This window comes from Gorilla gorilla, chromosome 2, assembly GCF_029281585.2.
Source record: "Gorilla gorilla gorilla isolate KB3781 chromosome 2, NHGRI_mGorGor1-v2.1_pri, whole genome shotgun sequence".
NCBI lineage: Eukaryota > Metazoa > Chordata > Mammalia > Primates > Hominidae > Gorilla > Gorilla gorilla.
Window position 1 is genome coordinate 172,202,872 of NC_086017.1, and position 26,229 is coordinate 172,229,100.

Consider the following 26,229-nt stretch of genomic DNA (forward strand, 5'->3'; position numbering starts at 1 on the left):
TTGTAGTAACATGGTGACTTGCACTAACCATGTAGATGGAGTTCGTGGATTAGACAATTCTCAGAATTTTCTAGAAAAAGTTGGGGCCAGACATAGTGGCTCTCACCTGTAATACCTACACTTTGGGAGGCCAAGGCAGGAGGATCACTTGAGCTCAGGAGTTTGAGACCAGCCTGGTCAACACAGTGAGACCCCATCTCTTAAAAAGAATAATATTTTTTTTAAAAAAAAGGGGAAAGAAAAGGAGTTTGTTACGCAGATGAAACAACTGCCTACTCTACCTGCTTTCAAATTTAAGTCTGATAAATATAAAAGTTCATTTCTACATATAAAATGCTTTTTTAAAAAATTATCTTGTTTATATGCTAAGGTTCACTAAAGGAGAAAAAAAAGGAAGTGCAAAAGTTTTTAAAGGTACATATAAAAAGGGATTCACTACAAAAGTGAAGTTAAATTTCTCTCCTAATCCTATTCATTGAGCTATGAGACAGAGTGGACTATCACTTGATTTGTGAACACCAAATTAACCTCTACCTATAGCTTTTCAACTGTTCTTCTCTTGAAACCGTGAAAGACTTTTTAAAATGAATCAATCACAGCAGCCTTGAGGGATGGGAGAACTGCAAGATCTGTGTCCAGAGAAACAGTCATTGCAATGTGAATTTACCAGAAGTCAGAAATTTTCCACCTTTTCATTTGTGAAGAGGGCAGTGAATGTTGTTAACATCAGGCCCAGAACCTACTTTGTGCCAGGTTCATAAAGTAAACCTTCCCTGATGCTATTCAGTGAGTAAGCAGTAAAAGGCAAGCAAATGTGACCCTGTCCTCTCTCCTCGTTCAAATGGGAAGACCTGGCTCCATATTGTCATGGCTTTATTAGTGAGAGATGTGTAGACTCTTCAGGTTTGTAACCAGGATGCTGTGCTCCTTTCCGTGCTCCCAGCAGATAGGAATTCAGACTCTGCTGCCTGAAATGGAAGGTAATCACCTATTGAGGAGCAAGGAAGAGAGGAAGAGAAGGCATTTTTTAATTTCCGCTATCTCCAATCCATCAGTGTGGGCTGCTCACTCAGGCTGGGATCCATTCTCCAACAAGATGCATCCCAGAGCATGGAGCTCCTGTGTCACGGACAAGCTGCTTTCTATCTGCCTCATAGGAAATTGGGTTTATCTCTTCACTTCGGCCCCGCTCATCATTGGCGCTGACCCTCAGGAAGAGGAAAACTGTTTCGTATGTTCCTAAAATTTGGATGCCCTCAGCTGTAACAGACCACTGCACCCACCATGGTGGTGAACTCACATATGCAGGGGAAAGAAGTCTGTGGTCACAGGGTTGGTTCAGTGGCTCAATGATGTCATCAAGAGCCAGGGTCTCCACCTCAGCCACTGCCCTGGCCTTTAGGCTGTTCTCATGGGACCCACACGGTTGCTCCAGATACTATCATTGCAGACATAACATCTGGCCAAAGAAAAGACTTTCTCCTTTGTCTTTATTAGAAAGGAATACCCGCAGAAGCCCACCAGCAGACATCGCCTGGGGTCCCACTGGCAGGGATTGGTTCACATGTCAAAGCATGAGGAGCAAGAAAGGCTGGTAAAGGGCAGTGGCAGCCTGAGCAACATAGTAAGCCCCATCTCTACAAAGTTTTTGAATAATTAGCCGGGTGTGGTGGCACACGCCTGTAGTCCCAGATACTTGGGGGGTGCTGAGGTGGATCACTTGGACCCAAAAGCTCGAGGCTGTAGTAAGCTATGATCGTGCCACTGTATTCCAGCCTGAGCGACAGAGCGAGACCGTCTTAAACAACAAAAGTGACTGAGGTGGGAGGCAGCCCCTGCCTGCACAGAAGAAAGCGGGATGGTGGGCACGTGAGGCTGGGGGCTTACCGGCAAACACAGCATTTGGCCTGCACCGCAGCAGCCTTTGCTCATAACATTTTGATGCCACTTTTTACCTTTACCTAAATTTGTTAATGTATTTGTTAAAACATCTGTGTTATAAAAATGATTTATCCTCATTGTTGAGAATGTAATAAAAGGTACTTTTAAAGTAGGAAGAAATCTTTTGAGAGGCATTTTCTGTTCAAATTTTGTTATATTTTCATCCTGTTTCTGTAGTTTGTACATATGTTGCAAGAGAGGGAAGAGTGGCATTTAGAACCATCACAGCAGCTGCTGCAACCTTTTAAAAGAATGACAAAATTTATCTTTAGAGAAGTTGATTTCCTTTTATCTGGGAAATGCCTTGAATGAGTTTTTTTTTGGGGGGGAGCATGTGGGGGGAGAAATGTTAAGCAGCATTCACCCCTGCCTTGCTTCCCACATGGTCTGAAAGGAGAAAGTGAAACAGAAAGAGGGCTAAGTGGAAAGGAGTTTTGGAAATTACTCGTTGATAACCTCAAGCAGGGGTAAGGCCCAGCATGTATAGAGGAGTGGCCAGATGTGAGGAGAGAAGGCTTGGCCCCGGGGCCACAGACAATGGGAAATTTCCTTGGTGAGAAATGTTTTAATTATCATAAGAAAGCATCCCCAAAGTTGGCAGCATTAGGCAAAAATTATTTCTTACATTTCTGGTTTACAGGGCCTAAATTGGGGTCTGTTGCAGAGTTGTCTGGCATTGTCTGAAGGCTCCCTCTCCCTTTCAGACACTGAGTGTGGCAGCTTACAGTACGACTGCACTCAGTTTTTCATTCCCCATTCTGTGGAACAATACATTCCTGCACGCTGCAACATCACTTGCAGTTACTTCCTGCAAGAGAAATACACTTCCCCACCTCAGTGACACTGGGCTTGGCAAGGGATTCATCTCAGCCAGTGGATGTATTAATATATGCCACTGTGCTTCCACCAGCTTTTTAATTTCCTTCTATAAGAACAGCATGTTCCAAACGGGCTGCCCATCAGCCTGGATCCTGGAATGAAAAAGACATGGAGCAGGGTTGCAGCCAACCACTGCCATGCAACGTGAGTGAAAACATTGGTTGTCATCAAGTCTGAGATTTGGGCGTTACTGTAGCATTTGTGACCCTTAGCAAAGCTAACTAATGTGCTAAAAGTCACAAACTCAACACTTGCAGACGAGGAAAGCAAGTGAGGCATAGGGTGTAAGAAACTATGGGGATGGCAGGGCTAAGGCAGATGGGACCAACTCAGCCCAAGGATAAGCTCCAGTATTAAACGTTGTTATATGAGTTAAAATTTTTAAAGCTGGTGATTTGGTTAAACACCAGGTCATGATTTTAATAACACAGCTAATATTTACTTCCTGAAAGCTTAATATAGTTGAAAACAAAAAATATAATGACCCAATCTCTTAATGTTTTCCTAATCATTTAACTTTGTAGGTTCTTTTAGGCACCAATCTTCAGTTCAGAAGAAACAATCTTCTGAAACTTGTTTGGTTTTTTTTTGTTTTTTGGTCTTTTCTAAAAGTGAAAGGGAATTATTTTTTATGTTAAAAGTTCTCTCTAGAAATGTTTTGAGCTAGCTTCCCAAACATCGATATACAGAAATGTGGCACTTAGCAATGGAGATACATTCTGAGAAATATGTCAGGTGATTTTGTCGTTGTGCAAACATTAGAGTGTACTTACACAAACGTAGATGGCATAGCCTACTATACACCTAGGCTACATGGTAGAGCCTATCGCTTCCAGGCTATAAACCTGTACAGAATGTTACTGTACTGAATACTTACTGTTGGAAACTGTCACACAATGGTACTGGTGTATCTAAAATAGAAAAAGCACAGTAAAAAAAAACCAAACAGTATAAAAGATAAAAAATAGTACACCTGTATAGGGAGGGCACTTACCATTAATAGAGCTTGCAGGGGTGGAAGGTGCTCTGTGTGAGTCACTGAGTGAGTGGTGGGTGAATGTGAAGGCCTCGAACATTACTGTGCACTACTGTAGACTTTACAAACACGGCACATTTAAAGTAGGCCACACTAAATTCATTTAACAATTTTCTTTCTTCAGTAATTAACCTTAACTCACCGTAACTTAACTTTACAAACTTTCAAACTTTGACTCTTTTGTCAAAGTTGACACTTAGCTTAAATTTAAAACATAAACATCTTGTAAAACTGCACAAAAATATCTTTATATCCTTATTCTGTAAGTTTTTTCCTATTTTAAACTTTATTTTTCTACTTTTTTTAAACTTTGTTAAAAACTTAAGACACAAACACACACATTAGCCTAGGCCCACAGGGTCAGGATCATCAGTATCACTGTCTTCTATCACCACATCTTGTCTCACTGGAAGGTCTTCAGGAGAAATAGCATGAATGGAGCTGTCATCTCCTATGATAACAATGCTTTCTTCTGGAATACCTCCTGAAGGACCTGCCCAAGGCTCTATTAAACATTTTTTTTAATAAGTAGGAATAGAACACTCTAATTATAAAAAGTAAATACACAAACCGGTGTCATTTATTGTCATTATCAGTATTACGTACTGTACATAACTGAATGTGCTGTACTTTTATACAACTGGCAGTGTAGTAGGTTTGTTTACACCAGCATCTCCACAGACACGTGAGTAATGCACTAGGCTATGATATTAAAACGGCTAAAACATCATGAGGCAATAGATTTTCTGCTCCATTATAATTTTATGGGACCACTATTGTATATGTCATTATGCAGTACATGACTGTAATCTTCTGCAAAACCAATCCAATCTAACCATGCCACAAAAATAACTACCACCATCTGTCTTAAAGAACGTGACTCCTATATGGATGGAGATTAACAAGGGCATAGATCGATTCTATAGAATATTTCATTTAATTGATTTTATTATAACTGGATTAGGTCTGAGCCCTGGGAAACAGACATCACCTTGTTATAGAGAACCACACATTATAGTTTCAACTGAAGTTGTTTTTCATATAGGACAATCATAAATATGAGTATTACAAGAACTGACTACATACTTTCAAGTTTATATTTCCTGACAAAGGATATGATCTTTTTCCATCCTGTAATTCAGAGAAAAAGAACCACTTGCCCTATAAAGACTCTAAAAAGAAAACTGCATAAACCCAGGAACAGGGGGCAAGGAGTGCTCCCCTTTGACCTACTATTAGCAGGTCCAACAAATGATATATCACCACGTCTATGAAGAAATTTCTTTCTATAAAAGCACAAAATTTAAATCGGATTTGACTTTACATATTAGGGCTTTCATCTTGATGAGAAACTCATAACAGCGGCAGCTCAAACTGATTGTTAAAAGGAAAAAACACAGGGCAGATTAATAATGCAACTTGGATCTTCACTCTTCTCTTTCCAATTCAAATGCTGGAATATGACACTCTTTTTATAATATTCTGCCCATGAGGTTCTCTCCCTTCTTTTCTGCCTTCAGAGTCCTTTCCAAAAGGAAATTACTGCCTGGCATTCTACATTATTCCTAATTTCCAGGTGGAAAAATGAGACAAATTAAGTGACTTCTAAAAACACTAGGGACTGTATTTTTTAAAAACAAGACAATACTTCAGATTTTCTTGCTTTAATTCTTCTCTATATTACCACAGTAAAATATTTAACAAAGTCCAAGAGATTACTGATATGCAATAATGACCTATGACTTTACATTAATGGAGTGATATATCAATAATAAACTGATCAGTTAAGTAACTGGAAAATGTTTGCACGTAAAGAATGATTCACTATCCTTTTTATCTTGTATTGAAATCGTCAAAACATTTAAAAACACAAAGTTGAAGTAATTTTAAATAATAATAACTGTGAAATACTGCAACATCTTGAAGTACTTTATAAATGACCAAAAACAGGTAAAATTTTGTTCAGTATAACTTCAGTGAAGAAATTTTTTGACACAGAACTACATATATTTTTAAATTGGTAATCCACATAAGATATACACAAAACCTTCAAGTGACTACATTGTTCAATAAATAAAACTCTACATTGTTTTGTTTTTACAGCCTAGTGAGCTTGTAATTCAGTAACACCCTTTTAAGAAATCCTAGTCTACAGAATGACATGTCCAAATTGTTTGGTCCTATTAACTTCTTTAGCAAAAACCTCCAATTCCTTTATACTTAATTCCTCCGAATATCATCTTTGAAGGGCCTGACTAATAAATCACAAGTGTAACCCTCCAGTCTCCAGTCTGGGTTTTTCATGAGTTTCAGTTCAGTGTAAGCCAGCACACTGACCTCCCCATGAATTTTCCACAGTACCTACTTTATTTAACACTTTCCACAAAGTATCCTGTCCTTCTAGGCTTTTTGTAGAATGTGAAGTTAATAATGGCATGTGGTGTTCCTTAGCATGACCTGCCAAAAAGTGATGATCTCCTTGGAAGAAAAGCCATGGGCTGCAATCACACGTCTCAGTTGACAGACATCCAAATGGATTCTATACAGAAAGAAAAGATTTGTGTCTTCTGGAATATGAATATTCACTTTTAATAAATTCAAACAGATCCCGACATAAACATCTTCAAACTTGATGGGTTTTACGTGACCCATCATTTCATAGATCCTTGGCACCAAATCTCTGGACATTATATAACCCAACCCACTGCAGTATGGAGGGAACACCTTGAAAGGATACTCCTGGTAAGAAATATGGGTTTTTTGGTAAAATCCTCTATAGGAATAATTATCAATTAGAGGATAACCTGTGAAAAACTTCTCTGAGTGGTTTAGGTTTAAAAGATACTTCACTAAATTGCCAGTATTGATGAAAACATCAGTGTCTGTCTTCATTATGTACTTGGCATTGGGGCAAAACTCAGTTACCCACCTGAATGCCATAATGGTTTTCAACGTCAGGTTATTATATGTGTCTAAAAAATCTTGTCGGATTATGTCACCATAAAGAAGGTGTTCATCCTCTAAGGACAATGCCAACATTTTGTCTTCCCTTTCAGCCTCTTGGCCTAATAAGAAAAATATAAGAACCTCATATCCCCACCAAGACTTTTTTTCACCCCAAGTAACTCTAATGGCCTGCCTGGCTTTCACATCTGAAGGGTGGGAGGTCACCAGAATGACCAGAAATGGATTTTGATGAGAGCAGTTTGAATGCTCTCGAAGTGTGAAGTGAAAGTCTTGTCTGTAAATCGGCTCATACTCATAGAAGTACATCCAGTTCACGCGTTCTATCACATTGTAGTGGGGAAGGCTGAGGTACCACATCACAAAGAAACTCAGGAGTGACAGCAGCAGGAGGCTCCATTTGAGGGATCTCAGTGACATCCTACTCGGAAGGACAGTCCAGAGAGCCGAGGCCATCCACAGCAGCTCAGAAGCACGCGAGCTGAAGGTTCTGGAAGAGTTATCAAAGATTGGGTTAATATTCCACACTGAAAACACATTTTCAAAAGACATCTGACTATCTACTCAAGGAGAAAGAGTAGGAGAACAGAATCTCCAAAGTAAAACAAAAAATCCTGACTTGAATCTACTTCATTTAACTGTAAGCAAATAGAAACCAATAACCAAAAATCTATTTTAGCTTCTTACATCAAGACCAAGGTTAAAACATATCCTTTGATTATTTTGTAGTAGTTATCCTACTCTACCTAAATTAACAGTTTACTGTTAAATATAATTCTATCCTAGGTGCAGATATGATAGGGACAGAAAGAGATGGGTAATGGTGGGTTAAAAAATAAATCTACCATAAAAACAAATAAATAAAATGTATCTCCTCTTTTTAACTATAAAAAAAGAAGGATTTAATTCAAGGGGATATTACTAGCCACATGCCCAAATAAACGAAGGGTCTTTCTCAGCTGTGTGTTCTGATACGGATTCTAGCAAATCTGGATAAGAAAAACCCTATAGTGATCATTATTCTATTCTTAGTGACTGCTGATGTGGGATAAGGCAGAGATTCTTCACCTGAAAGGCAAGTCCTCCAGACACAAATAGGATCATCTCTCTTGAGTTTTCAAACACTGACTATGAAACAGCTTTTACCTGCCCCAAACACTACCTCTCCCCTCTTTTTACCTCATTGGTTAAACTCAATGCTCAGTCTGCATAGTAACTGTTTAAATCAAAGGCCCGTCCTTAGTATTAAGTTTTCACATTTCCCATTCCAACCTCTTCAGAAATCACACACCCAATCAGAATCATGGGATGGAAACTCCTAAAACACTTGCTTTTACACAGAAGCTCCAGCTGAGACAAGAGGAGGCACAGAACATTCAGATTGTGAAGTGACAGCTCTGTTCCTGATCTCAAGGCAGAGGGTGGTTTATAATTCGGGATTCCACAGAGCTTTCCTTGCACCATGAGCATAGACTTCAGTCTAAGGGCATTCATGTATGTGTATTTACTGGACATCTTCCACTTCCAAAGACCAGGCACTAAGGAGACCAAAGGAAGTAGGAGACGGGAGAAAGAAGAAATCCCAAGACAACGTATAAACATGGCAGCACAGTGCAGTACACACTGTTTACATCAAATGCTAAGGAACTTTAGCATAAGGGACAGATGAACAACATGAGGAAGGGTGGGCTGAGGAGGCTGCTGGCAGGTGCCCTTTTACCCACAATTATATGGGGGAGGGTTCTTGGAAAGCTGGAATTCACTATGGAGGACGGACATTAATGTCCTTATGGGAAGGCTGGTCTACCAAGGGTTCTACCTTGGGTCAACTTTAGGGTCTCTGGACATACAGCTCCTCTGTCTCTTAATACATATGAAAATAACAGGATTTCAAGGCTCCTTGTCCTCTTCATCTGGTCATCTCTTACCTGCCCTGATTACGTCTCACCACAATTATCTTTTCTATATGTAATGCTTTCCATATTTTAACCCACACAACGCAATGTAATGTTTTAGCAAACTCTCTCCAGTTTGGTTCCACGTATATGTGTCTTGCCTCTCCACTTGCATTCTATGACCTTGTTGGCAAAAACAATTTTTCTCTCAGGAGTCAAAGTGCAAGACAAAGGGAGGCCTACAGCAGGAGTGCAATGGACACTGAGGCTTGATATGCTATCTCCATTTGTAAAAGGATAAAATATAGATCTGTCCACCCACCTCCTATCCTCCCCTATCCCCTTTACCTGCCATACACTGCCAATCCCAGAAAAAAACCTGAAATGGAATAGTTTGAGAGCAAGAATTATGAAAGTAATTAACACTGCCTTTATACGTTTTCTCCTCACCTGGCTACTGGGCACTACACAACCCTTGAGGGAACCATTTACAACTCAGCCACTAACGACTTGAACACTTATTACAACAAATATCTCATCCTAACAAATCAGCATATTTCAACAGATTTTGGAAAAACAGAAGGCAAGTGTTGTAAGGGGTGCCATTTATAATTGCATATGGATGATGGGGGCCCTACTACTCTTCAATAATGGGAAGAACTTAAAATGGCAAATCTTATTATAAAAGTTATTTTTTGCACATTCTATAAGCCATAGTTTCTAAATGTGAGAATGTGACTATGGTTATGATGTCTATCATTTATGGACCCATGAATAAAATAAAGCAGCAGCAAAAAGAGGAGAAACTATCTAGTCCAAAAGCAAGGAACGGACTCTAAAGAACTGGCCAGAACAGACTAGGTCATCACCTACAACACAGGTGGCTCCAAAGCCAGCCACCAAAGTCCACTCTCCAGCTCTGTCCTTTACCAACCAGGATGAATGGGTATGTTATGTATCTCTTGAAGCCTCAGTTTCCTGTCTCTATATTGAAGATATTAATATAGTGCAAATTAGTGATAATATATGTAAAACTTCTGGCCTGTGTTAGGTATTCAACAAACAGAAGCTGTTATTATCAGCTGTGGTTCTACCCTTGGCATCATTTCCATTCTATTTGTGTTCTCTAAAATGATTCTTACTGTCAAAATAGACAGTAAGAAAAGGAGGGAGGGGCAAAAAATTTTTTCATGTGGTTAAAAATGTAACTAAAATACTAGGTAAAAATGACATGATGGCTACAAAAAGATGTTTCATAGGAAAAGTAAAATATGCTAACATTCTTAGTATATTTTAACAAAGAGATATGAATAAACCTTCACATTTTGCTAAAAACTTCATTTAAGAATGTACATTAACCTTTACATTGATCACTGAAAGAACAAATATAGAATACTATCTTCCAAATTGATTGAGAAATAGAAGACACAAATTAAGTTATCTGTCTATTCAGTATAAGGTAGGAAAACGGGAAATAAAAAGAAAAAATGCATGCAAACACAAAATGCAAAAGATGATGGCAGGAATAAATATAAATGTGCTGTTAATTAAGGTAAATGTAAATGTAAACTTATCTACTAAAAAAAAAAGACTCTCAGGCTGGGCATAGTGGCTCATGCCTGTAATTCCAAAACTTTGGGAGGCCAAGGCAGGCGGATCACCTGATGTCAGGAGTTCAGGACCAACCTGGCCAACATGGCAAAACCCCATCTCTACTAAAAACACAAAAATTAGCCAGGCACGGTGGTGTGCACCTGTAGTCCCACCTACTCGGGAGGCTGAGGCAGGAGAACTGCTTAAACCTGAGAGACGCAGATTGCAGTGAGCTGAGATCCTGCCACTGTACTCCAGCCTGGGCAACAGAGCAGCAAGACTGTCTCAAAATAAATAAATAAACAAACATCATTAATAAGGGACAAAGGAGATGTTATTACTAACAGAAGAAACCATCCAAAAAGATACTTTATCATAAAGCTATGTAAGAAGAAACCATCCAAAAAGATAATTTAACAATCATGAAGCTCTCTATAACCATAAAAACACAGCATCAAAATATATAAAGCAAAACCTGAAGAGTATGGGTATAAACGGGAAAATTTATAATCCTAATGGGAGATTTTTAATACATCTAAGTAACTGATACATCAAGCAGATAAAAAAGGATATGAATGTTTCAAATAATATTATTAATCTTGATCAAATGAAACATTTAGTACCTTTCATCCAATAAAAAGAATAGAAACATTCATTTTTAAGACAACATAACACATTTAAAAAGAAAACTAATAATATTAGGTAATATAAGCCTTCTCAACAATTTTAAAAACAATAATATAGGCTACATTCTCTAACCACAGCATAATTATAAATCAATTTCAAAAAATATGGAAAACACTCAAAAAATTTAAAAACCATAAAATTTCTTGAAAATTTGTTTAGAAGCCCAAGGCGGGTGGATCACGAGGTCAGGAGATTAAGACCATCCTGGCTAACACGGTGAAACCCCATCTCTACTTTAAAAAAAAAAAAAATTGTTTAGAAGCTCAAAATCCTTATATACACAATTTGTTTCATCCATAAATTTAAAGAGAACACCATATCTGCACTGCACATGAGCAATGTAAAATGTTTCAACTCGGTAGCTACTATACCAATCTCTTACTTGAAAATTACTGGGATGATGGAGGAAAGACAGCATTTTTTATTTCCTGCTTTAAAGAATCAATCATCCATAGTTCAGAGGAAGCAAATAGCTCTAACTGAAGAGAAAAAGCTCTTCTTTATAGAAAAATGCCACTTATAGGCTGGGTGTCATGGCTCACACCTGTAATCCTAATGCTTTGGGAGGCTAAGGTGGGAGGATCACTTGAGACCAGGAGTTCAAAACCAGCCTGGGCAACATAGTGAGACCCTGTCTCTACAAAAGAATAATAAAATTAGCCAGGCATGGTGGCATGAGCCTGTGATCCCAGCTACCCGGGAGGCTGAGGCAGAAGGATGGTTTGGATGTGGGAGGTCCAGGCTGCAGTGAGCTGTGATTGTGCCACTGCACTGTAGCCTGGGTGACAAAGCGTGACCCTGTTTCAAAAATAAATAAATAAATAATTTAAAAATTGTTAAAAGAAAAATGCCAATTAGAAATGTCTAGAAATTACCCCTGCAGTTTCCTGGCCCATAGTTTCAGTTATCCACAGTCAACTACAGTCTGGAAATATTAAGTGAAAAATTCCAGAAATAAACAATTCATAAGCTTTAAATTGCGCACTGTTCTGAGTAACATGACAAAATCTCGCACCATCCTTCTCTGTCTCAGGTAGAACATGAATCCTCCCTCTTCCCAGCGTATCCACACTATATATGCTACCCACCTGTTAGTTACATAGGAGCCCTCAGTTACCAGATTCACTGTCATGGTATCTCAGTACTTGCGTGCAAGTGACCCTTATTTTACCTAATAATGGCCCCAAGGCAGAAAAGTAGGATGCTGACACTTCAGATAGGTCAAAGAGAAGCTCAAAGTGCTTCCTTTAAGTGAAAAGGTGACCTTGGCATTCTTTGGGTAGGGTGTGGTACTATCATGGTTTCATGCATGTTTGGGGGACAGGCTGTTGAACACAGCCCCCATGGATAAGCAGAGACTACTATAGATGGAATGACAGAATAAGAAAACTGTCATTTTGCAATCTTTCATGAAATTACTGATGATGATTATACATCAGAGTTTTGATAATAAATAAAAGGTTGATGGAGAATTGGCTATCTGTATGATGCCAAAGTAACACCACGAAGATTACTTTTTAGTTGCAAGAACTGAAAAAATGTAAACTTTACATTGGAGGATCAGGGTGTCACCACTCTAACCCAATAATTAATCTTAACATCATAAATGATGGAACAAACACCTATTATGTATCTCCTAATGAGATACAATGTAATTTTTAACTGGAATCTAATCAAATTTTACAAGAAATACAGAGGATAGAAAGAAAAGCTAAGGAACATCACAAGAAAGCAATCAAATCCATAAATATATGTCCATAAGATAATAAATAAAAGTTGGTATGTCTTCCAATGGAATCCTATATGATAGCTAAATGAATTGGATTTGTATACAGAACATCAATTTAACTCTCAGAAATAAAACGTTGAGTATAAACAAGTTATATAATGATACATGTATAAATTACCATTTATAAAAATTCTAAAACTACACACAAGAAGTGATGAACCTTTAGAAGCAACTATGTATAAATAATGATTTTTTTCTAATGGGACTACAGGAAAACATACCACACCTATCAGCAGGAAGAATGAAAGGAACATGGGGTTAAAGGGGGAAAAAAAAACACTGGTCATAAATACTATACTATAATTAACAGCTAATTCAGGGTGATGGAAATATAGGTGTTCTCTAATATTTACAGTCTTCTTTGTATATTAAGTTTATTAAAACAAACAGGAAAAAACCATAATAAAAATGCTTTGGATATCAGAGCCAATCCACCCTAAATCTTGACTGCAACAATGACTACTTGTATGACCTTAGGCATGTTAGTTACCTTCTCAAAAGTTTCATTTTTCTTTTTTTTTTTTTTTGAGACGGAGTCTCGCTCTGTCGCCCAGGCTGGAGTGCAGTGGTGCAATCTCGGCTCACTGCAAGCTGCGCCTCCCAGGTTCACACCATTCTCCTGCCTCAGCCGCCTGAGTAGCTGGGACTACAGGTGCTCCACCAAGCCCGGCTAATTTTTTGTATTTTTAGTAGAGATGGGGTTTCACCATGTTAGCCAGGATGGTCTCGATCTCCTGACCTTGTGATCCGCCCGCCTCGGCCTCCCAAAGTGCTGGGATTACAGACGTGAGCCACCGCACCAGGCCAAAAGTTTCATTTTTCAGCTATAAATCAGGCATCACAAAACTAATTCAATTATTGTGAGGTTTAATGGAAAGAACTTGGATTAACCAGTCAGCACAGGGCCTGGTCCAGGACCAAGAGCACTTAATGGTTTCTGAATATTCCCAACATAAAGAAATGATAAATTTATGAGGTTACAGATATCCTGAATTTCTGATTTGACCATTACACATTTATGCATGTATCAAAATATCACACGTACTTTATAAATATGTACACTTATCAATCAATAAAAATATTTTTAAAACGATACTCAGGCATGTAGATAAATAAGGGCTCAACTGAAGTGGCCCCTGTGTTCATAGCATGTGTGTATCATAGAAATCAAACTGGCCAGAGATCTCGGATTGGCTCATTTCCTGATAGTGAGAGCACAGGGCAGCTGGCCTGCCTCCTTAGGACAGCTGAGCAGTGGGCTACAAGGACCCCGACACTGTTCTAAATCCCATGTCCCAGGGGAGGGACGGAGAGAAGAATCAACAATATTGACGAATAGAAAACAATATGAAAAGCCCCAACAGGGAAGTACACTATTATTTTATTACTGACTTCTTAAATGCCACACATCACTGTCAAGAAAGAAATTATAACTTAAAAATAATTTCCATTTTCTAAAAGATAAACTTGTGGCCAGGCACTGTGGTTCACACCTATAATGATTCCAGGACTTTAGGAGGCTAAGGCTGGAGGATCGCTGGAGGCCAGGAGTTCAAGACCAACCTGGGGGAACAGTGAGACCCCATAGATAAAAAAAAAAAATTTAAGATAAACTTGTGCTTATATTAACCACATATGAATTTGCCAACTATAAGCAATTTCCATTAAGCAAACAGTATCTTATCTATCCCACCAACTTAGTGCAATGCTGGGTGAACAGCAAGCCACCAGTAATTACTTGGTGATTTAGGGGTTGATCTGCAGCAGCTGAAAAAACATCTCAAATACTAGAAAAGCTCAGAAAACCTCCAAAGATAAAAAAGGTTATCAGTTTCCAGTGTTGTAAGTGGTAGAGACAAACTCAAACAAGACTCCAGATCTCACATTCTTGGCTGCTAGATCCCAGGGAGTGTGCTGCCTGCTCACTATGCTTCCTATGCTAAGGAGCTCTTCTGACCAGAGCTGCTTTGAGTTTTAATTTCTTGCAACCATTGAACTTTGATATAAACAGTATGGCAGCATCACAGCCTTATCATTTTCACAAGGAAGACTCAAAATTCCTACCCTTAAAACCTGAAATACAAATTTTTAACAAGAACAGTAACTAAGTGTTCATGCAGATATACACCTTTTTATTTAACACCAAAAACATACTGGACGTCACTAGAAAATAAATGGGGGTATCAGTGTTTAAATGCAAAGATTCCAGGAAAACAGACAAACAGAGATACTACCATGGCACAATTATTTAAGCCAAAATAACCTGAAACTCTTTCCTGGGGTGCAAAAATGTTGGCTATTTCCTGCAAAAAGAAATCAAATGTAATTATTTAAAAAATAATTATTCTAATTATTCTAATTGCAAATGTAATATACGTTCATTACAGAAAATTTAGGGAATGCCAAAAAAGCACAGAGACAATAAAAGCTTAAAAATAACAATATTAACATTAAAAAAAAATTTAGAGATGTGTCTTGCTATGTTTCCCAGGCTGGACAGCAGTGGCTATTCACAGGCACAATTATTTTGCACTGCAGACTCAAACTCCTGGCCTCAAGTGATCCACCCCAGTAGCCAGGACCACAGGCATTTGCCACAATGCCGGGCAACAACGTTCACATTTTTTATGAAGATCTGTCAAGTCTTCTGGCTCCATGGGTTTATATAAGCCCCTCTTTCATCTGCTACTACTACTCCCTCCCAATCCTATTTCAACCACAATGGCTTCCATTCTTTTTTATTCTTTTAATCTTTTAATTAAAAAATATATAAATATATAGAGATGGGGTCTTGCTATGTTACCCAAGCTGGTCTCGAACTCCTGGACTCAAACAATCCTCCCACCGCAGCCTCCCAAAGTGCTGGCATTATAATTGTGGGCCACCAAACCTGGCCTGACTCCCATTCCTATCCCTGAATATGTCAACTATTTTCCTCTCTTGCAGAGCCTGCACTTACTCTGCCCCTCCAACCAAAAAGCTGGTTGTTGGAAAGGCTGGCTCCTTCTCATGCCTCAGATCTCAGCACAGTGTCACTTAGGAGAGTCCTTCCCTGACCCCTTATCTCAAGTAGTTCCCCCAGCACTTATTTTCTATCACATCCCTCGTTATTCCCTTCCATAAAGCATATGAATGTGCTTTGGTTAAGGAATAGGCCAAGGCGAATATCTGGGCCAAAGTGACTTAGCAAGTTTAGGGCACAGGCGCATATTTCACTTGTTAGATAACCTGTCTTTGTAAGTTTATACTTGGCTTTGAGTTGCTATTGTTTGTAAAAGGTATAACTGCCCTGCTGATGCTGCCCATGGGGTTTGGGTTGGCTTGACATGGCTTGGGGGTGCACTAATGCCCAGAGAGAGTAATGCTACTGACCCCTGTAAGGGAGAGTGGATTGCCTTGAAGGCGGGAAGTGGGGACTTATGCCCAGAGGGAAAAAATTAAGCTGCTAACCCTGGTATTATAGGCCAGGGAGTGCAGCTGCAAGGCTGGGGGCAGCAGGAGCAGGCTCATAAGAGGAGCCACAAAGCTGAAGCAAACAGCCAAGATAAAGAAACTGTGAGAAACAGTTAGTGTAAGTAAGCTGCTGATTTAAAAAGCTGCTGAATAAAACTACATTTCACCTGCCTAAAGCCCCCCGAGTGTTCTTTCAGCAATTCGCCCATTCACCCACTCCCCTCAGACCTCAGCTGGGACTCAAACCTAACACCTTGTTGGACCTCAGCTGGGACTTAAACCTAACACCTTCTCAGCATTTAACCCTATCTAGACTGTTAAAAATCTATTTCTATTTGTTTATTGTCTATTCCCTTCAAAAGAATATAAGATTGGAGAGAGGGAAAACCTGACCCATTTATTCACTGCTATATGTCCAGTGTCTAACACATAGTAGGCTCTCTGTAATATCTGCATACTTTGCAAATGATTTGGTAATGTACTTTTATCCACTTAGTAAATATTCCCAAGAATAAGCTGAATCCAAAAGTAACCTGAATTTGTTGATTATGCTTTTATTCAGCTGTCTTCTAATAACAAAATTTTAAAAGGTTCAAAAAAACAAGAAACAAATTTCAGTTAAATTTTAGGTCCAAGCATGCTAGAGTCAGGATCATCCATATGCTAACTATTATAGATAATTACCAAACTACTGTCAGTTTTGCAACATTCTAACTTTTCTTCTACATAAAATACTGCAAAGGGAGTGGAAATCTTAATTGCCTAAAAAAAGGTCCTGTGCATATTAAGTTTAATTCAAATCATCATTACACCAATCATGTATATTCCTTATAAAGGGAAAATAACTATCAATTCACATCTTTGAGGGAAATTTCCCCAGTACCCTTTCAAACTAAACACATTAACTCATAAGGCAATATAAAACTCTACCATTCAATTAGACTTGTCAATTAAACACCTAATTATTTTCACAACTCATGCTGCTTTGTGTTTGAGGCCCTCCCCTGATTATATTAGAAATAAACACAACCAGTGCCATCTGACCACTACTTTTTCTTCCCCTCTTCTTTAACCCAGTGGTTCTCACTTTGCGGCACATTATAATCTCCTGGAAAACTTGAAAAATACTGGAAGCCAAGCAGGATCCCAGGCCAACTAAATCAGAGTTTCAGAGGGTGGCAGGGCTCAGGTGGCAGTAATTTTAGTATACGTGCTGCCGAAGCGAGCACCAGGTGGCAGTATTTTTAAAGCTCCCAGGTGATTTGAATGTGATGCCTAGACCCTCACCACTCAAAGTGCATGGGCACCACCTAGGAGTGTATTAGGAATACAAAGCCCCAGGCCCCACCCTAGACCTAGTGAATCAGAAACATTTTTAACAGGTGGCTTGTGGACCTATTGAAGTTTGAGAAGCAATGAAATCCACTTGAGCAAATTACTCAACCTTTTTAAGCTTCAGTTACCTTATCTGTAAAATGGGAGCAATAACACCTTCCTTGCGGGTTTATTGCGAGAGCTATATGAAATAATACGTGCTAAACATCTAGGATGGGGCTGGCACACAGTAAGGGCTAAGTAGATGGTATTGCTGTTATTATTAGAGTCCACACTATATGCTTCCTCTACATATATTATTTGTCTACATTTCCTTTACAAACCTTGCTCCTAACTCCCAAATGTGTCTTACATGGCATGACATGCTCTATAATACAATTAAACATGCAAATAAATCTTAGTGGATCCACCTTCTCCTTCCAAATCAGTAAGTCTTCTCCTAGAGTCCAAGGATTCTGTTTTCCTAGAATCTCCCAGTGCCTGATGTTCTGCTATCCTGCAAATACGAGCCCCAAAGAACTACTGGTAGAGGTCCACAAAGCCAAATGCATATTTCTGGGTTCCGCCTCTGCACATGTGCTTCCCTCTCCTGGGATCCTTCTTTCTGCCCCAAAGTCTTTCTACAACTGAACATCATTTTTTCTGGGCACCACTCACACTGTCAAAAGTCTCACCATAGGCACTTGTAGCAGCTGGAGGAGAGCTGCAAAAATACAAGAAATTTTTCCAGCTGTAGTGCGTGTGATATTCAAGTGGTGTCAGGCTACTTTGAGGATTGTGCATATTTGATATGGTTTACATTTTTCTCCTTACTTTGGAGCATACAGCTGGACATATAATAGGAAATGAAATTTTATTTACTGAATGAATGAATAGCAATTGGTATATCTGCTTAATTTGATAACACTTAAAAATGAAATATGCTTTACTCTGTCAGGGCAAATAGGCTCACGTTAAAAAGAACCTGCTTTCTCCTCTATCCAATTTCTTCATACTCCCCTCTCTCCAAAATTTTAGCAATAGTCCTCGCTTGGTCCTGGCACTGTAGTAAGTATATTTTATATTTCCATTCGTTTGATGACTACCGCAATCTTATGAAGTAGGCACCAATATTATAACATTTATCTTTCAGTTAACCAGCTTGAAATTTGAACACCTGTTCACTAGTCAGGGTGTCAGAGCCTGCAAAGCAGCACTAAAAACTCAGGTATCTTCACCACCCCAAGTGGAGTCTGTAGCCACTGCACTACAAAAGCTTCCCTCCTGCCTTGTTTTATCCTATTGGCCCGGTATCTTCATACTTTCACAGTGCAGCACCTCTGTTCTTCCTCAGAGGTGAAGAGTTGTCAGAGCTAAACCAGAAACTTTTGGCCAGGCATGGTGGCTCATGCCTGTAATCCCAGCACTTTGGGAGGCCAAGGCTGGCAGACTGCTTGAGGTCAGGAGTTCAAGAGCAGCCTGGCAACATGGCCATCTCTACTAAAAATACAAAAATTAGCCAGGCATACTGGTGCATGCCTGTAATGCCAGCTATTCGAGTGGCTAAACCAGGAACTTTAAAGAAAGGGAAGTTTAGTCCAATTTCCATGCAAATCATGCTCAGCTCTTCCAAACCCTCACCCAGTTTTCAACAAGTCCTCTCCAACAAGTTCACTTTTTGGCAATGGAGAAATTCCTGAAGGGACTAATGTTAATGAATCTGTATTCCAAATAACCCTGAATAAGTTGCTGAGACTCTGTAAACATTAGTGAACACTTATGACACAAACACAATGACCATCAGGAGCTAGAAGAGATTCACTGAGAATGCTCTGTTTGACTAACCTAAGCCCCATTTTCAACAGGGTTCTTCAACAGAAGATCAAGGTAACTCGCAGATAACACCTAAGAATCAAGCTTCTCTGTAAAGAGAGCTGGACATTTAAAGTCCTTCTGAACAAAATGGGAAAATGTGAGTAATGATAGTAGCTAGATGGCTTAAAAATTGGCTGATCCACGAGGTCAGGAGATCGAGACCATCCTGGCTAACACAGTGAAACCCCGTCTCTACTAAAAAATACAAAAAAATTAGCCGGGCGTGGTGGCGGGCGCCTGTAGTCCCAGCTACGCGGGAGGCTGAGGCAGGAGAATGGCGTGAACCCGGGAGGCGGAGCTTGCAGTGAGCCGAGATCGCGCCACTGCACTCCAGCCTGGGCGACAGAGCGAGACTCCGTCTCAAAAAAAAAAAAAAAAAAAAAAAAAAAAAATTGGCTGATCCATCATAGCCAGTGTATTTTTCATGCAGTCATTTGTTCAAGAAACATTTCTTGGGCTTGTGCTGGACTCTGGGAATAGTGTTCCACAAAAGTGCCAGAGACCTGTCCTCCTGCTGATGTTCTAAGGTTGACTGGAGCATCTTTGTCAAACTGGGGAAAAAAATCACAGGCCTATCTTTAGCCTTTTCTCATTTCATATTTCTAATTAAAGAAGAGGAATGTGGGCTTATTCAATTTTGTAGGCAAGAAAAAAACAGGAAAAAAAATGACAAATTCATTAAAAGATGTAATTACAATCCAAAAGGTTTTAACAGGTGAGAAAAAGCTAAAGACAGCAAGATGAAATTTGATGGGAACACATTTATTGTCCTATGTCAGAGTTCGAAAAACCAGCTGCACAAGGGCAGGATGGGGGGCCATTTTAACAGCAGCCTAAACAGACCTTACAGTTTAGCTGAGTATGAGTCCAATATGATAAAAGGTGGTGAAGTAAAGGAATAACTGGGCAGTCAGGAAACAAAGATTCTAGTTCTGGCAGGGAGGCCAAGTCATTGAATTTGGGGAGTTATTTCTCAACAGAATTTTAGGACATTGGGCTAGGATACCTCTCAGGCACCATCTGGCCCTACCAGCAGAGGGATGATGTTCATTCTTGCACACCACTGTATCCCCAGCACATAGCATAGTGCCTGGCACATAGGAAGCACTCCCAAGTACTTGTGAATGAATGGCAGTGCTAACAGAAACTCTACAAGTGAATATTAGATTGTGTCCCCCTTCTCTAACACACACACACACACACCCACCCCTAATACACTCCTAGGTTCAAGAAACTGAAAAAGCATCTGGGCAAAGGGGGTCATAATTCCATAGCCCCATATGAGTTCCATTTGGAAAGGGTCACTAACAAGTTAGAAGAGGGTAACTCATTTGGTGAAGGGTTTATCATCTCCCATAAGGATTTCATGACATGTGGCTGAAGGAACTGGGGATGTTCTGTTCTGGAGACAAGAAAAGCTTAGAAGTGCCATGGTAGATACTTTCAAATTATTTTGAATAATAAAATATGTATCACTCCAGAAGGCAAATGAGAAACCAAAGATAGTGTTATTCTAAGAAACGTCGAAGGTCCCTTCTAACTACAAGGTTCCACAACTTTGTTACTGATGTTTAAAATGTAGTTCATAGAAAAGGTTTCATTTTGGCATATTTTAAATTGTTCAATTTTTAAGAATGAATTTGAAGTATTTACTGAGTTTAAGAAAAAAGCCCACCTCGAGCACCACTCTCTGTAGTTGTCACACAGTTTTAGGTAGACAGTGAGTATAAATACCTATACTCCATTACCATTTCCCAATTCTGCCCTTGAAACCCTGCTGGTTGTAGCACCACCACCCTCAGGTATCTTCTAAGATGTATGGGAGAATGTCTTTCATTAAAGCTTCATTAAAAGGGAAGCCTGCTGCTTCATTCAGTGTGCTGAGGTATAAGACATCTGAGTTTTTAAAGACACACGTAAGACATATATATACTGTTATACAAACTACTTTCTTGTAGGTAAAACAATCCCTGTATATGGGAATCTCTGATAGACTTCTGGGTTGTGGCATGCAGAATCTTTTAGGGATTTCTGGGTTTGGGCTGAGAAAAATGAGGAGCAAACAAAAGCAGCAGGACTTTAGAAGGAAAATTTAGCCGCAATTTTCTTTTTGCTTCTGCCCTATCTGCATATTCCACTAAGAACATAAAAATCACTCTTAATAATTTGCAATACATGTTAGGATTTTTAGCAGGGCTGTTTTTTTTTTAAAGGCATAGTGAACTTCTGGGCACTATACAAGTTTATAGTGCTTCTAACTACAAATTACAAAGCACATTTCATGACACTGTAAAATCTGTGTTAACATCAATCCTATTTTCCAGGAAACAGTGCAGCCCAGGTAGAGAAAGACATGGAATCCAAACTCAAGCCCTTCAACTCCAAATGCCAAGCTCCTTCTGCCAGGGCACAGTGCCCCAGGAGAGACCAACCTCACATCTAATCTCACAGCCTCCTGAGATTCCTGGGCAGGGAGCAAAGAATGCAGCAGAAGCAGACACACCTTTACACTCGGGGTGAGTAGTCGGAGAGCACCACGTGATAGAGCAGCCAGCGGGAAGAGCCAACAGGTCAACCGGGTCCAGGGAGCTAAGAAAACTGGAGCAGAGCAAAGATCACAAAGTCAGGCAGAACAGCAGCAAGACTGCCCTGAAAGCTGGGCTTTCTCTGTCTGTTTTGTTACAAAGAGCTTTATCCACTGGAGGAAGGGTAGCGGGGAGGTGCTGTAGTTAACATTTCTTCCCATTACTACCCCAAATTGAGATTACAGCTCTTTACTATTCTTCTTAGTTAAGCCATCAATTACCTTTGCCTTAGTCATCTGAGGGTATTTCATTCCTTCATTCAGTGTTCTGGACCTGTGTTAGAGGCTGGGGCAGCAGTGGGGAAGCAGACAGACAAGCCCTATCCTCAAGTTGCCGACACTCAATGCAGAGCGTGGTGGAAGACTCACAACTACACATTTCACACCAAACAAACATCATGAGTGAGGCCCACCTAGAGAACATGGGGGAGGCTTTCCAGCTCAAATGTTTCTAAACTAGTGACCAAAATCCACAGCAGGGAACTGAGTTTGCACTCTCAGAATGTGTTAGTGCCCAATAGAGGCATAAATTTAGAGCCTGTATCAGTATGGAGAAGGGAACTATTTAATACTAAGAGATAAAACTTGACGGTAATTTTTTATCTTAGAAAGTGCATAACTCCATTCTCAACAACAAAGTCTGTAACCAAAATAGCAGCCAAATACAGTTCCAATTCCAGATATGAGATATGGTTTGAGCCCTATGACATGCTGCAGGAATAGGTGGCTGCAGACTTGTGAAATGTTTTAACAGGAGGACTTCTTTATTCTAACTTTTATGAGACTATTCAAAATGCACAGCTTGAGAGTTTAGTTTAGCAGAAATCCATGTTCTATCCCAGAAGTGGGCAAACTTTTTTTCCCCATAAAAGGCAGATAGTAAATATCTTCTTTGAGGGCCCTAGGGTCTGTCTCAGCTACTCCATTCTGCTTTTGCATAGAAAGTGGTAACTCCATTCTTGAAAACAAACTCTGGAAACAAAATAGCTAAATATAGTTCCAGATAAAAGATACAGAAAGAGAAGCAACAGACAATGAGATCCTACCTACCTACCTGCGTTCAGAGTCAGAAATACATGGGGTGGGAAACTGATAACCTACTCTAGCTTTCTTTTAGTTCCTTAATGTCTCAGAGATTCAAGGAGTGCAGGTTATCTCCCCAGCCAAATCTCCCAACCTTCCAGCACTTGGGGCCCTACCCTACAGAAGTTCTGTGGCTTCATCTTCCTTCCCCATGCTGATGCGCCCCCTACAAACTGCCGTATTTCTAGCTCATCCTCTCATCTTCCCCTAGCCTCTAATTCACAATATGCCAAAAGGACTGGTAACAAAAGCAAATCAATATTTATAATATACAATTTTTTATTAGTATAAAAGCATTGTCCATAGCCCCAAGAGAGATGTTTGCCAAACAGCCTGCTGTTAAATGAACTGTAACTTTTGAATGTATCTGTTGTGCAAGGTCATTAAGAGTATCCTGTTTGATCCCACGTGCTTGACCCCATCCATGTGGCTATCTACCACACAGTGGGAGTTTACCCCACAGCGAGCAACAATGATCCATCCTGTTAAAAGCTTCTTTGGTCTGGACATGATATAGTTGTGAAAGGGACAAAGACATTTCCCAAAAGAGGGTTCTACCTGCATCATCCAATGGTGGATGGAACGAAGCTGGAGGCTGGGCACAAGAAGAGACATCATCCATCCAAAGGGGAAAGAGAAAAAGTACTCAATGGAGCATTTTCTTAGGCATAAAGGGAATTGAGTCAGAACTTGAAGTTGAATATGACCCACCAAATGAACTTTTTATAGTTATTGGGTTTTCCTGAAGAACCATGGTATTTTAATAATTCAATTTTTTAGAAAATATATATATTATTAGAGCTGGGTGAGGTGGCACACACCTGAAGTCCTGGCTACTCTGCAGGCTTAGGTAGGAGGATCATTTGAGCCCAGGGGTTCCAGTCCAGCCTGGGAAACATAAAGTGGCCTTGTCTCTATTTTTCAAGCAAGAAAAAAGAAAAAAATATATTATCCAAAATGGCTTAGTAGAGCTTCACTCTTGAATTTCTTCAAATCCTCTGATGAAAGAATCATACTAGAATATACAACAAACTTCGTGGCTGCATCAACGATACTTAAAACCTTGTAAAGGGCATTATTACGGGCATTTTTAACCAATTAGGATAATTTATAAGTTAAAAGTAGATGAACTTACCTGTGGAATTCCAGATGAAATTAAAGCTTAAGTTTTTTGTTGTTTTCTGTATTCCATGCTTTAATTAAAACACTCAGATCTGTTGTGAACTACTGAACAGAAGAACAGAAAAAAATATATATGAGTCATAACATTAGGAATTATGACATCTAAAATCAATGTTGTATACTTAGCAAGTTGTTTTTGGAGCCATTTATTATGTATCAACACATTTTTCATTTTTGGAAAAGCCTTGATCCTCTCTTCTCGCTTTCGAATCACTTCATGCTCTAATCTGAAATTATATTTGGACACTGTTTTTTTGTTTTTTGTTTGTTTTGGAGATGGAGTCTCACTCTGTTGCCCAGGCTGGAGTGCAATGGCACAATCTCGGCTCACTGCAACCTCTGCCTCCCGGGTTCGAGCAATTCTCCTGCCTCAGCCTCCCGAGGAACAGGGATTACAGGTGTGTGCCACCACACCCAGCTAATTTTGTATATTTAGTAGAGACGGGGTTTCACCATGTTGGCCAAGCTGATCTCGAACTCCCGACCTCAGGTGATCCGCCCGCCTCGGCCTCCCAAAGTGCTGGAATTACAGGCGTGAGCCACCGCGCCCGGCCTGGATGCTGTTTTGACAACAGTGTTTATTTTCAGGTCTGGAGTTATCCAATGGCCATTCATTTGAATGAACATTTTAGTCTATGAGGGGGAAAAAGTCACAGTCTCTTATCTCTTAGTAATAAACGGTTCTGTTCTCCAGACTGATACACGTTCGGTAATTTGTGCTTTTATCAGACATCAACACATGCATACTAAGAGCACAAATTCAGCGCCCTTCTTTTGCTTAAGCCTCCTGGGAGAAGCTAAAAAACTTGTTCCCAGTTGAACACTGCAAACCCAAATTTTCCTTACCTCTGAAAACAGAAAAAAAGACATGGTTTGGCAATCTCTTCCTTGATAGCTTTTCCCACAACGCAGCCACCTCCTAAACGCAGGCAATCTGTGCAAAACGCAGAGGAAACAAAATCATGAAAGCCCTGCAAATCTCCCTCCTAAATCCAACAGTAAGAAGGCGAACGGACACTGAATTAAAAGACTACCCGTACTTGAGGATGGCATCATTCCTTACTGCTTGGAAAAGTGAGACTCCGTTGCACCTCTAGGAATCTTTTTAAAACGCCCTGTATGTTCCTTAACACCGCCTGTAGGAATCCTGTAGCCCTAGCCCCGTGGGATTTCCTTCTCTCTCCGCCCGTTCTCCACATTCCCCACTTAGTTTCACATTCCTTCCCAATCCCTCCGACATCCCTGCGCCGGGACCCTTCCCCAGCGCTCCGGGAAAGCGTTCGCCGCAGGCCTGTTAGGGGCCCACCAATACCGTAACACCGTTCCCGTCCTCTTCCTCGGCACGGCTGCAAACGCCCCGGGTCGCTACCCGGATTTGACGGTGGCTGGAGCGGCACGGGCGACGCAAGGCAGGTATTGCACCCTGGGGCAAGGCAAGGTGGACAACGAGCCGATGCGGCCGCGGCCTGGGCCTAGGCCCTCCGCGTCGCCCACTGCCCCACTGGGCCCCTTCTCCCGCGCTCACCGGAGGCGGGCAGCTGCTCGTCACCGAGACCCGAGACCCACGGTGCGGCGGCTCAACCCGGGCGACGCTCCGCTCTAGAGGAGTGGGCGGTGCCTCCCGGCCTAGCTGCCGGGGTCTAGGCGTTTCCGAGGACGGCGCGTTCCGGGAAAGGCGGGTCTGGTGGCTACACCCTCCACCCAGAGGCAGGACTCAACCGCCTCGGAGACCCTGCAGGGCTGCCCTTCTCACTCACCTCCTGTGCTCAGCGCGCACCCAGCTCGGAAGCGGGAAGGTGGCCGGCGTTCTCTCCCTGCGCACACACGCAGCCTCCCCGCATCCGCACGCACGGCCGGGCGCGCGCAGACCACGCGCCAGGGCCGCGGCCGGAAGCCCCTGGCTGCACGCGCGGGCCCAGGTGGCCCCCAGCCCTGTGAGCTCGCATGGCGCGCC

The 26,229-nt window shown here is 40.6% G+C and overlaps 1 protein-coding gene across 1 annotated transcript; it reads right to left on the reverse strand.

Annotated features, from left to right (window-relative positions):
• Nucleotides 1-4,407: 4,407 nt before the first annotated feature.
• On the reverse strand, nt 4,408-25,765 carry B3GALNT1 (beta-1,3-N-acetylgalactosaminyltransferase 1 (Globoside blood group)). The gene is given in 7 exon segments (XM_055381934.2): nt 4,408-7,310; nt 10,470-10,588; nt 21,930-22,024; nt 24,229-24,289; nt 24,291-24,317; nt 25,122-25,209; nt 25,588-25,765. Coding segments are annotated over 6 exon segments (1,356 nt in total). The 5' UTR covers nt 25,146-25,209; nt 25,588-25,765; the 3' UTR covers nt 4,408-6,280.
• Nucleotides 25,766-26,229: the final 464 nt, after the last annotated feature.